The 11,173-nt window shown below is 41.6% G+C and overlaps 1 protein-coding gene across 1 annotated transcript; it reads right to left on the bottom strand.

Moving 5' to 3' along the window:
- Positions 1-7,646: 7,646 nt before the first annotated feature.
- PIGM (phosphatidylinositol glycan anchor biosynthesis class M) lies at positions 7,647-9,702 on the bottom strand. The gene has a single exon (XM_029228839.1). It carries the CDS (start codon positions 9,168-9,170, stop codon positions 7,899-7,901), a length of 1,272 nt encoding a protein of 423 aa, XP_029084672.1. The 5' UTR covers positions 9,171-9,702; the 3' UTR covers positions 7,647-7,898.
- Between the last annotated feature and the right edge of the window lie 1,471 nt (positions 9,703-11,173).

The raw sequence follows: 11,173 nt of genomic DNA, 5'->3' as shown, positions 1-11,173 counted from the left end.
AAATGGATGGATTAGTGAAATGCTCCCAATTACTTTATTTGCTCTAGCCATTGTCACACTGAATTATAATCACTTTTCCATCTGTGTCCTCTATTAGACACTGTGAGTTCCTTGAAGCAAGGATTGTTGTCATAATCATCCTCATACCCACAGCCTAGCTGAGTGTCTGGAACAAAGTAAACCCTTAGGAAATGTTTACTAAATGAACCAATGAATGATCTGTTGGAAAACTTTTCCCCAAACTTCCTACCTTCTAGGGTCAGTATCTAAATGACAAGCGTAGTACAGAGAATGGAGTAGTAAATTTTGCTCCAGAAGATATGGGTTCTGGTCCCATCTCACGTACTAACTCTGACCTTGGGCAGAGTGCATATATTCTAAGCCTTAGGCTTCTCATCTGTAAAAATGGATTTAAGACAATCCTCAACATCTCAAAGTAACATGTGAATGTACCTTGTAACACTGCTCAACTTAGTTGTTTATATATATTTCATCTTCCTTACAAATTAACATGTGCTCAAACGTCAGGAAAAACAGGTTGAGCTCAAAGTTATTCTATTACAGGCCAATAAAAATACTAATGTTGATTGTATTTCTCAACTAGCATTCATGTTCTACTGGATACGGTAAATTAGATTCTAGGTGATCCTTGCTCACTCCAACCAATTATACTCCCCTTCCTGCTGTTATTTAAACATGCCAAGCTCTTTCCTATCTCACCTTTGCACTGCCTTCCACTCAGTAAGGTATGCTCTTCCCCAGAGAGCTGCATGAATGTCATGTCTTCGTTCTTTCAGGTCTCTGCTCAAATGCCACCTCAAGATGCCATCCCCAATGGCTTTATCTACAACAGCACCCACACCTCTCCTCACTGCCATCACTGCTTCCTTAGCTTACCTTATTTTTCTTTATGGCAATCGTCACAATCATGTGTTTGCTTCTTCTTTGCCTCCCGTGGAAATGTAAGCTTCATGAAGACAGAGTCTTTGCCTCACTCAGAGCTGCATCCACATTGCCCAGAACAATGTCTGCCACATAGAAGATACTCGGGGCATTTTGTTAAATGATTGACATTTGGTAAACAAATGAAGCCTTTCACTGTGATCACATGCATCATATGGAATTAAGGAGGACTTGCAAAATATAGAATTAGAATCAGACCTACTGTTTTCTAAGAGTAGGCCTACAAGCTGTGTGGCCTTAGAAAGTCACTTGCTTCTGAGCCTCGATTTTCTTATCTGTAAAATAGGAATAGTAATACCTTCTACTGCCCCATTTTACAAATCACAGGATTGTGGTGGAACTTAATGAGGTCTCATATGGAATTTTATTATATTAATGCTTCTGTCCTTACTGTCAGCTCTTCAAGAGCGTGGACCTTTTCTTACTCATCTATTATAGGACTTGGCATAGGCCTTGGATTTATAAATAATCACCAAAAGAATAGAGAGCAAAGAAGGTTAAAAATTCCCTTTGTGAAATCACTGAGCTTCAAACATTCATGATCCAAATTATCTTTAAATAGTCACTATAAGTGTCATTTCATTTTATATAGCAGACGTAACAATTAGCAAAGTGTCTGAGCAGCTAGAAATATTCCCATTTAGCCTGTTTTTTTTTTAGGATAATGAATATGAATGCTGTTTTGACTAAATGAATGGTTCCCCTGGATCAGCGCTGAATAAATGCTTGTGCTATTCTGATGACTCTGATCTAGGCAGAGGACATGTGCTTCCATCAACAGAGAACCAACCCTTGAATGACCCCTCAACACAATGGAAAAAAGAAGTGCTGTGTAACTTAGGGGCAAGAGCCAAACCTCCACTGCGTAGAGCCAGCCAATGTATGACAGGAATGCACAAACACAAAATTGTCAAGCCAGAACTAGACATTTAAAAAACCTGTGCATACATTTTCACGTATAACTACTATCTTCTCAGAGAACCAGACCAAAGTTTAGAATAAAGTTTATATTAACAGAAGGAATAAAGTTTATATTAACAGGTAGTTAAAACAATTATTTAGAAGGAATAAAGGAATAAAGTTTAGAAGGAATAAAGTTTATATTGACAGGTAGTTAAGACAATTATTTAGCACAAATGCAGGTTCTTTTCCTAAATCCTAGTAAATTGGGAGGAAAAGGCTTAAGCCTGAATTCCAAAATGAGCTCCTTCCTTAAAGGCTTGTAAACAGATATTAAAGCTGGGGAGGTGATAGGGAACGGCTTGTCCTGGGCCAGCATAAGCACTTTGGGTTTATTAACTCATTTAATTCTTACAAACAGTTCTATGAGTATTACATTATCATCCTCATTTCACAGATGGAATACTATTTCATCTAGATAAAAGAATTTTGTCCAAGGTTACACGCTGGGATTTGAACCTAAACTATATGAATCTGTGCTCTCTTATGCTATACTATCAGTATAGGACATGAGTTTTAACTGTATGAATGCACACTGCAGAAGGTACATTGTAGAGCAAGAGAAATTTAACAATAATCATTTGGAAATCATGGTCACATAATTTCCATAGCTTGATTTACAAATAGATGGGCTAACACGTGGTTCAGCAAGTCGGCTTCTTAGACCAGGCTATGGAGGGAAAGGGCATTGCAAAGTCAGCAGTAACAAAAAAATTATACAATTCGGTGAGAGGGTTTGGATGTGGGAGGGGGTTATTAAAGGTCTGGAATTATTAAAGAGAAAAGTTTGGGGATGACAGAAACTTGCACAACTGCAAGGGACTGCCCCTCAAGCAAATACCTAAAAGATTAAGGACAAATTGATTGGCAAGACATTTGTTAGAGTGGTGATGAGTTTCATTTATTTTGCCACAATCTTTAATCATTGCAACTGGGCACTTTAGAAAAATCCAAAACCTAATATAGTGGAAAGAATATGACATTTAGTAAGGCAAAATTTGCTTCAAATTCTAGCCCTGTCACTCATTTGTGCCTTTGAGCCTCTTTGTTCACCTTTGAAATGGAAATACAAATATCAACTCTAAAGTGTTGCTGTGAAAACAAAATGAAACCATATGTGGTAGAATAGGTACCCCAACTCATATAGTCATGAAAAGCCAGAACTTATAATCAAGATTTAAAATCAGTTAATCACCTGTTGTTGGAGGAGAGGGGTAGGTGTTAAGAATCTAAACGTGGGACTTCCCTGGTGGCGCAGTGGTTAAGAATCCGCCTGCCAACGCAGGGGACACGGGTTTGAGCCCTCGTCTGGGAAGATCCCACATGCCACGGAGCAACTAAGCCCGTGTGCCGCAACTACTGAGCCTGTGCTCTAGAGCCCGTGAGCCACAACTACTGAGCCCACGTGCCACAACTACTAAAGCCCGTGCACCCAGAGCCCATGCTCCGCAACAGAGAAACCACAGCAATGAGAAGCCCACGCACTGCAATGAACACCGAAAACAGCCAAAAATAAATTAATTAATTTTTTTAAAAAAAGAATCTAAACATGGGGAGTTCCCTGGTGGCCTAGTGGCTAGGATTCCGGGCTTTCACTGTCATGGCCAGGGTTCAATCCTTGGCCGGGGAACTGAGATCCCGCAAGCCGTGCCGTGTAGACAAAAAAAAAAAAAAAAAAAAAGAATCTAAACATATGTAACCTTTTATTTGGAAAACTTATTAGGGATGATTACCACCCTGTATTTTCTTAGGAGGGAGACAGAAAGATTTGCACAAAAAAATTGTTTGTTCAACTTTGATGGAAGGTAAATCCCTTTAGTTCTCACTTTGTTTTAAAGATCAGGGAGGGCTTCCCTGGTGGTGCAGTGGTTGAGAGTCCGCCTGCCGATGCAGGGGACACGAGTTCGTGTCCCAGTCCGGGAAGATCCCATATGCCGCGGAGCGGCTGGGCCCGTGCGCCACAACTACTGAGCCTGCGTGTCCGGAGCCCATGCTCCGCAACGGGAGAGGCCACAGCATTATACCGCAAAAGAAAAAAAAAAAAAAAAAGATCAGGGAAAGTTCCAAACTTCTTAATCATAGATTATTTATAATCTCTTTCTTTCATGGAATCTTTGAGATCCAAGAATGTCTATTCTTTAAAGTTAAACACAAAATAATTGGAGAGATTTGAAAATGGACAGGATGTTAAAATTATATTAGATAACAATATACTAGTTTTGTAAGAAAAGACTTTTTAGGAGATGCACGCTGATGTATTTAGTGCTGAAGTTCAATGTTGTTTGCAACTTTGCATGGTTCAGAAAAAAATTATATATAAATAAATAAAAATTATATAAAGCAAACATGGCAAAATGTTAATTGTTGAACTTAGATAGTAGGCATATGGGTAATGTTTAAAATTGTTCATAGTAGAGCATTGGGGGGAAAAGAAACAAACAAGAGGTTGCGTTTAGGGACTGTCCCACGTGAAATTTTCCATTTTTTCCGTTTCCACTCATTGCATAGATGGTTGAGGTAAGGGTGGTTAGAATAGAAAACAGCTGGAGAAATAACAATATATTCAGCCACAAGTCAACTAACTAAAAGACAAGTCCTACAAAACTTTTGAAACAATGTTATGTCACTTACAGAGTCATTCAGCTATATAAGTCAGTAACTGAAACAACATGGTTTTAACAAAGAGATTAGCCTTTCCAATGGACCTAATCTAGGGACTTTATCTAGGGATATGTAGGGACCACATTTTGAAGACATTAAGGCAACTACAGAAGAAAATAAGTAATGCAGTCCCTCTGTTTAGAACACAGACCATCTTGAGAACCATGCTTCATATGCTAATAATTAATGCTTATCTGTAAATGGGTACATTGATCTTAAGAGGTGGCATAAGAACAAAAAGAATCATATAGGAAATAAGCCAAAGTGCTATGCAATTTTAAAGTGTTATTACAGGATGAATAAAGAAATCAAAGGACTGCAAGTGAAAAGAAGACAAAAAGATTTTACAAAACTGGAACACAAAAATAAATGAAAAAAATTAAAAAACCCAAGAGACCAAATGAAATCATTTCTTGAGTTAATTTACTAAATGTCTCACAGCATATAAGCTATAAAATACTACTCTCTGCATCTTTTTTTTTTGTTTTTTTTTTTTTTGCGGTACGCGGGCCTCTCACTGTTGGCGGCCTCTGCCGCTGCGGGGCACAGGCTCCGGACGCGCAGGCTCAGCGGCCATGGCTCACGGGCCCAGCCGCTCCACAGCATGTAGGATCTTTCCGGACCGGGGCATGAACCCGCATCCCCTGCATTGGCAGGCGGACTCTCAACCACTGCGCCACCAGGGAAGCCCTCTCTGCATCTTTTAAGAAACACCTGCAGTTCTTTGGTAGAGAATTTCTTGTAAGGCAGGATCTGCAGTTCCCTCCAAATATCCCAACAGAACTCCACCGACTTCTAAGAATGTTAAGGGAGTGACCTAAAACATGCAAAATGTTTAACGTCTTATGATGCATTTACAACGTGAACATCTGCGTGACAGAATATTATTCAGCAATTTCAATGTAAGTAGGAAGAGTAAAGCACAACAAAGAATGTTAAAGTAAAAAAACAAAAATAATAAGGAAATGAATAAGTAAGTACACTTGTGACTATTGAAAGACTAGTCAGGGGGGCTTCCCTGGTGGCGCAGTGGTTGAGAGTCCGCCTGCCGATGCAGGAGACACGGGTTAGCGCCCCGGTCTGGGAGGATCCCACATGCCGCGGAGCGGCTGCGCCCGTGAGCCATGGCCGCTGAGGCTGCGCGTCCGGAGGCTGTGCTCCGCAACGGGAGAGGCCACAACAGTGAGAGGCCCGCGTACTGCAAAAAAAAAAACAAAAAAATTAGTCAGGGATACCAAAAAGACAATTATAATGAGATGTTGGAATTCTATTTCTGTTTCCATTTTTCCACTAGTTCTACCAGAAAAAATTTTTTTTAATTATCATTATAAAGGAATGAAGGGAAAAGAACGGTAAGAATGCCTTGGCTGGAAGGCCACTAATGAACAATCACATACAAAGAGCCCTTAAGATAATACCTAATGTGGGATATGAAAAAAGATGTTATAAGCAAGGTCACCATCCTCAACAATTAATTGTCTCTGCTGTTTTCACCCTAACAGCAATCCATACAAAGCCACCCATTCATCCCTTCTTTCCAATGGTGGGTCCTAAAAGGTATCCATCTAAGAAGTGCTGCCAGTAATAGCATTCTTAATTGTGACCTGCCTACAGACATCTTATTCTCAGAGGCTTTTTAGGCCTGAACTGACATGAAATATACTACTTCTCTGGAGGTTTTTGTTATTCTGTTTAACTGTGAAAGAACAATGTTGTTAAATTACTCATCTTTTAATATCAAAATAATAAACTCAAACTCACTCATTGCTCATGCATTTTAGAGTGTTAGGGAGTCGCCACCTAGATAGGCTATTTTTTTAAAATTATTTTTTAGCTTGCTTGTTTGAAACTCACAAAGCATTTTTTCCTAGAAATATTATAGTAATAAGGTAAATGGATCTGGCCACCAAAGCCTCATTTCCACAATCTCTCCCTCAATTTCCTGGTCTAAAAGACTAATGGCTATTAGAATGCTTCTTATGCTTTCCAGGAGCCTCCCATGCAGGCCTCCATTCCTATCATGGAATTTCACAAGTAAGGTATTTGTAAGCTGGGAAATGCCTTATTAACAATTTAATATTTTACCACCTAAAACCTACTAATCATTTTTACAACACTGATAACATTTGATTAACTTAAACTCTAAATGAAAAATGTTTTTTAGCAACCAGCAAATTAAAAACAAAGGGGTAAAAGCGAGTTCTAAAATGTCCTTACAGTGTGTGACCTCAAACATATAAAGCAAGATGCTATTTTAAAATACGTTGAAAAGTTTAAAGACGGATGAATTTAAATTTAATCCTTTTTGTAAAAAACCAAACAGCAGTCTATTACCACTGGGACTAAGCACTGAAAAACTAAGTTATAAAACAAGTACATGAAACATGACTACAATTTAAATTCTTTGGATTCTTTATCTTCTAAGCCCCCACTTTTAATACAGAATTAACTTTCCCAACCTAAGCACAGCATCATTATTTAACACTTCATATCTAAAAGCTGTACTTTAGGAACATTTTATGAGTTTTCAGTTATCAAGAAAGCTTCAGAACGAAAAAGTGGGAGTTAAAAGATAAGACAGCTTCAGATAGTACCACAGTATAAATACTGGAACAAATACTGGCTTAGAATTTTATGTTTTTTGACTTTATGTTTCCTCTATTTTCTACAAAAACCTTTTAGCATCTGATAATTTCATCAGCCCTTCTGTTTTTTTAATTGCTTTTTAATTTAGCCTAATAATTTTTTTTGGCTGCGTTGGGTCTTTGTTGTTGGGCGCAGGCTTTCTCTAGTTGAGGTGAGCGGGGGCTACTCTTCGTTGTGGTGCACGGGCTTCTCATTGCGGTGGCTCCTCTTGTTGCAGAGCACGGGCTTTAGGCGCATGGGCTTCGATAGTTGTGGTTCACGGGCTCTAGAGCACAAGCTCAGTAGTTGTGGCACACGGGCTTAGTTGCTCCGCGGCATGTGGGATCTTCCCGGACCAGGGCTCGAACCTGTGTCCCCTGCATTGGCAGGCGGGTTCTTAACCACTGCGCCACCAGGGAAGCCCCAGCTCTTCTGTATTCAAACTAGTAACCTTTACTTCCCATCATGTCCCAGATAAATGAGTCCTGAGATTTCCTAAAGGGTGGACCTCAGTTACTGAGTCCCCTTTATAAGGCAAATATTCATTTAAATTTGTTGGAATAGGGTTTTATGCTCTAAACTGAAGTTTCACTAGAGTGCTTAGGATGTTCAAAAAAATTCTTTCCAAAGCTCTCTTTGGTCCATTCATAACAATCAGAACGCAAGTTGCAGAAGAACTGGAGCATCTATCAGTCATATTTGGTTCTGTCTGTCAGGGGTTCCTCCTCGTAATGGGAAATGATTTGAATGAGGATGGAACAGTTGATAAGGAGGAAGAACAAACCAGCTAACCAGATAAACAGAAAGGTGTTCTTTCCTTGAAACTCAAGAACATAAGCAGGAGCCAGCCATAAGGCCTGCCCTATGAACCATAACATCAGGAGAACCACAGCTCTTCTCCAAGGCATTCTCACTAGTGGCATCACAAGAGGCAGGAGGCAGAGGTACCAAAGAAAGTACTGGGAGGTGCAGACTTTGTTAAATGTCACAAAAATAGACGTATGAAGAAAACAACAAAAGGCAAGGTCTCTGTAATAAGCGAAAGACACTGCTGAAAGCAAGATGAATTGCGGCAGGAATGCAGCAATTCCCAGGGAAAAACTCCACTTGCTCTCTGCGGTCAAATACAGCATGTAGAAGTATGGAGAGAAGTTGTGACGGATATCCCGCCTGGTCAGGTGATAAAGGTAGGTGTGCTCCAAAAACTCCCAACCATATTTGTAGTAAAAACCGAAGCTCAGGGCAAAAAACGTGAGTCCAGCAATGGCTACGAAGTGCAGCACAGCCCGATTACACAGCCTCTTCAGGAATTCATACAGACGAGCCTGGGAAGAATACCGGGATTGACGGAGGCCTTCGTCACTGTCGCGTTCCGGAAGCAAGTGGAGTGCTATGGGAAGGATATAGGTCACCGGATACATCTTCAAATGCACTGCGAAACCATAGAACACAGCGGCACACGCGACGAGCCTTTTTTCTATTAGGTACAGGGTCATAAGCACCAGGGAGGAGACGATTGAGTCCGCATTGCCTCGGCTGGACACCGCCATAGGTAGGGGGTTAAGAAGCCAAAAGACACAGTAACCGCAAGCCTGGCGGCGACCCAGCCCCTTAAGAAGCAGTAGCCGGTATACGAGGTAGGCGGTGAGGAGGTCGAAGCTGACGAAGAGAAACTTTCCAAAGAGTTCATTGAGATAGATATTGGGAGTGAGGAACCACCCCAGCAGCGGAGTGTAACGGTACGTCGCCCTCAGGTAAGGGGAGCGCCCTTCCGTGACGAAACGCGCGGCGTCGGTGAAGACCTGGTAGTCGATGTCTGTATACCTCACGAGCAGGGTCCGGTCCTGGAAGAGCCCATAGAAAACCAGGGCCACTCGGGCAAGAAAGGCCACACCAAATACCCCGGCGGGGGACACCCACAGGTTCAGGAACCACTCTCCCGAGGGCGTGGTCGGGCTCATGATCTGACTGCACCACAGCAGCTCAGTCCCCAGCTCTAAACTGCCTTGGAAGGTCTAACCTTAGCTGCGGTTCCTTGCTTCGGCTTGCCGGCACCACTCCCACCAGCTAGACTGCCAACCGAAACAACTGCGGGACGACAACTTCCGGCAGGAAGGCCCGCCCCCGTCCTGTTTCCGGTCGCACGCTAGGCACTGGGTTCTTAGTGGCCCCAGCGGGAGAATTAGCTTCCTTCTGGACAGGCTATCTCGCGTCCTCTCCACCTCCGGCGAGGGCGGGGTTTCCGGTCCGGCGACTTCAGTTTGCCCGGAAGGCCGGCGCTGGCAGGTATTTTCGCAGAGCCGGGCGCGTGTTATTTGTGGGTGACCCTCTACTTCCCCCGCCTCAACTCCAGTTGATGGAGACTGACCCCTGAACCGGAACGAGCTTCGAGCTTCATCCCTCAGGCCTGGGCCGGTGACCCGAGAGTGAAAAAAAATAGGAGTGAAGGAAAAATAAACCTGTGATGGTTTCTCATGCTTTACCTCGTCAGCTCGTGGGTAATACCGGGGGGGTTTGTGGGCTCGGGGGGCCGAGCTAGGATGAATTGAAGGGGGCCCAGAGTGTGTGCGATATTTGGGACATACTTGTATTTTGAAATTATTCGTTGTTTATCTAAATTTGAATTTACCTGGGCATCCTGTATTTTATCCCGCAAACCTTGATGGAGGGATGGGAAGGGAGAACAGGAAGCTTCGTAGGGTTCCTAAACTATATCACGCCCTCATGCCTCAGTGTCATTGTACTTGGTATTCTTTCTGTCAACGTTACCTTTCCCTCCGCAGTCACTACGTAACCCTTCAGGCCTCGGCTCAAGTGTTAACTCCTAAAAGTATATCCTGGCTCTCAGCTCACTTTTTCATTATGCACTGCGATATAGATGCCTTTCCGCTAACTGAGGGTAAACGAACAGAGACCGAAGGGCTCTAAGCTCTAGAAAATCACTCACACAGAAGCCCCTGCCCTTCTATGTAAATATAGAGTCCTGTCCATTGACTGCCCTCCCATTGCTCCAAAATTCCCTTTTGGAATGCATCCCTATATTATAGCATTTGTCAGTGATAACTTTTTTGTTTCATTTTCCTAGTTTTCTGTCAGGGCATTTTGAGTTCTTTGAGAACAGAGATTGTCTTGTTTTCTGTACCTCGGTATATAACACGTTACCAGACACAGGAGGCATTCTGTACAAGTTGAATTGATTTGTGAGGTTCCTCTTACCAGAATACCTCTGGAGTGGCATCTTTGGGGTGCTCCCAACTCCCAGTCCTTTCCTCTTTCAAATATCCTTTATCTATTTCAAGTTCTTCCCCCTTCACCCATCCCACTCCAACCTTACGCCCATGAATTTCTCACCAAGGACTCTAACCCATTAGCTCTTTCCCTTCTGTGGGCACTTATTGAACTTACAGTCTGCAATTCAGAATTTCATAATTTATTTTAGATTGTATTCATAATCCTTTCAATGAGATTGTAGGGTTTTTGAGGTTAGGGGTTATATCTTATCCTTAATTTTTAAAAATTACTCATAATTTATTGCAGTCTTAGGCACATGGTACATGTTCAGTAACTACTGACTTACTTGATTTTACAGATTGATCCTGCTTCCTAGGGGACGTCTTCTAAACTAGCATCTACTAGAGTAGATGACTCCATCCAGTCTGAACATGCAGCTCCCAGGACTACCCTCTCCATTCATCCATCATACAATTTACATTCATCCTTTGTATGAACCAAGTTAATCTCACACATTCCATATTCATATTCTCATATCTCTTTGTCTTTATCTGTACCTTGGTATAAGTATATGCCTTATGTTGATAATTACTTTTAACCGTTTTTTTTGCAGTACAGTAGCCATATATACAGTGGCAGCACATCATCATTCAAATAATGATGATGATTTCTTTTTTTTTAAATGCTATTCTCACATTTAGAAATCAAATCTTAAAGACTCATGAAAGCTATA

Source organism: Monodon monoceros, unplaced genomic scaffold, assembly GCF_005190385.1.
Source record: "Monodon monoceros isolate NGI ecotype Baffin Bay Population unplaced genomic scaffold, NGI_Narwhal_1 Super_Scaffold_18, whole genome shotgun sequence".
In the NCBI taxonomy this organism is placed as follows: domain Eukaryota; kingdom Metazoa; phylum Chordata; class Mammalia; order Artiodactyla; family Monodontidae; genus Monodon; species Monodon monoceros.
This window is presented reverse-complemented; position numbering and strand designations above follow the sequence as displayed.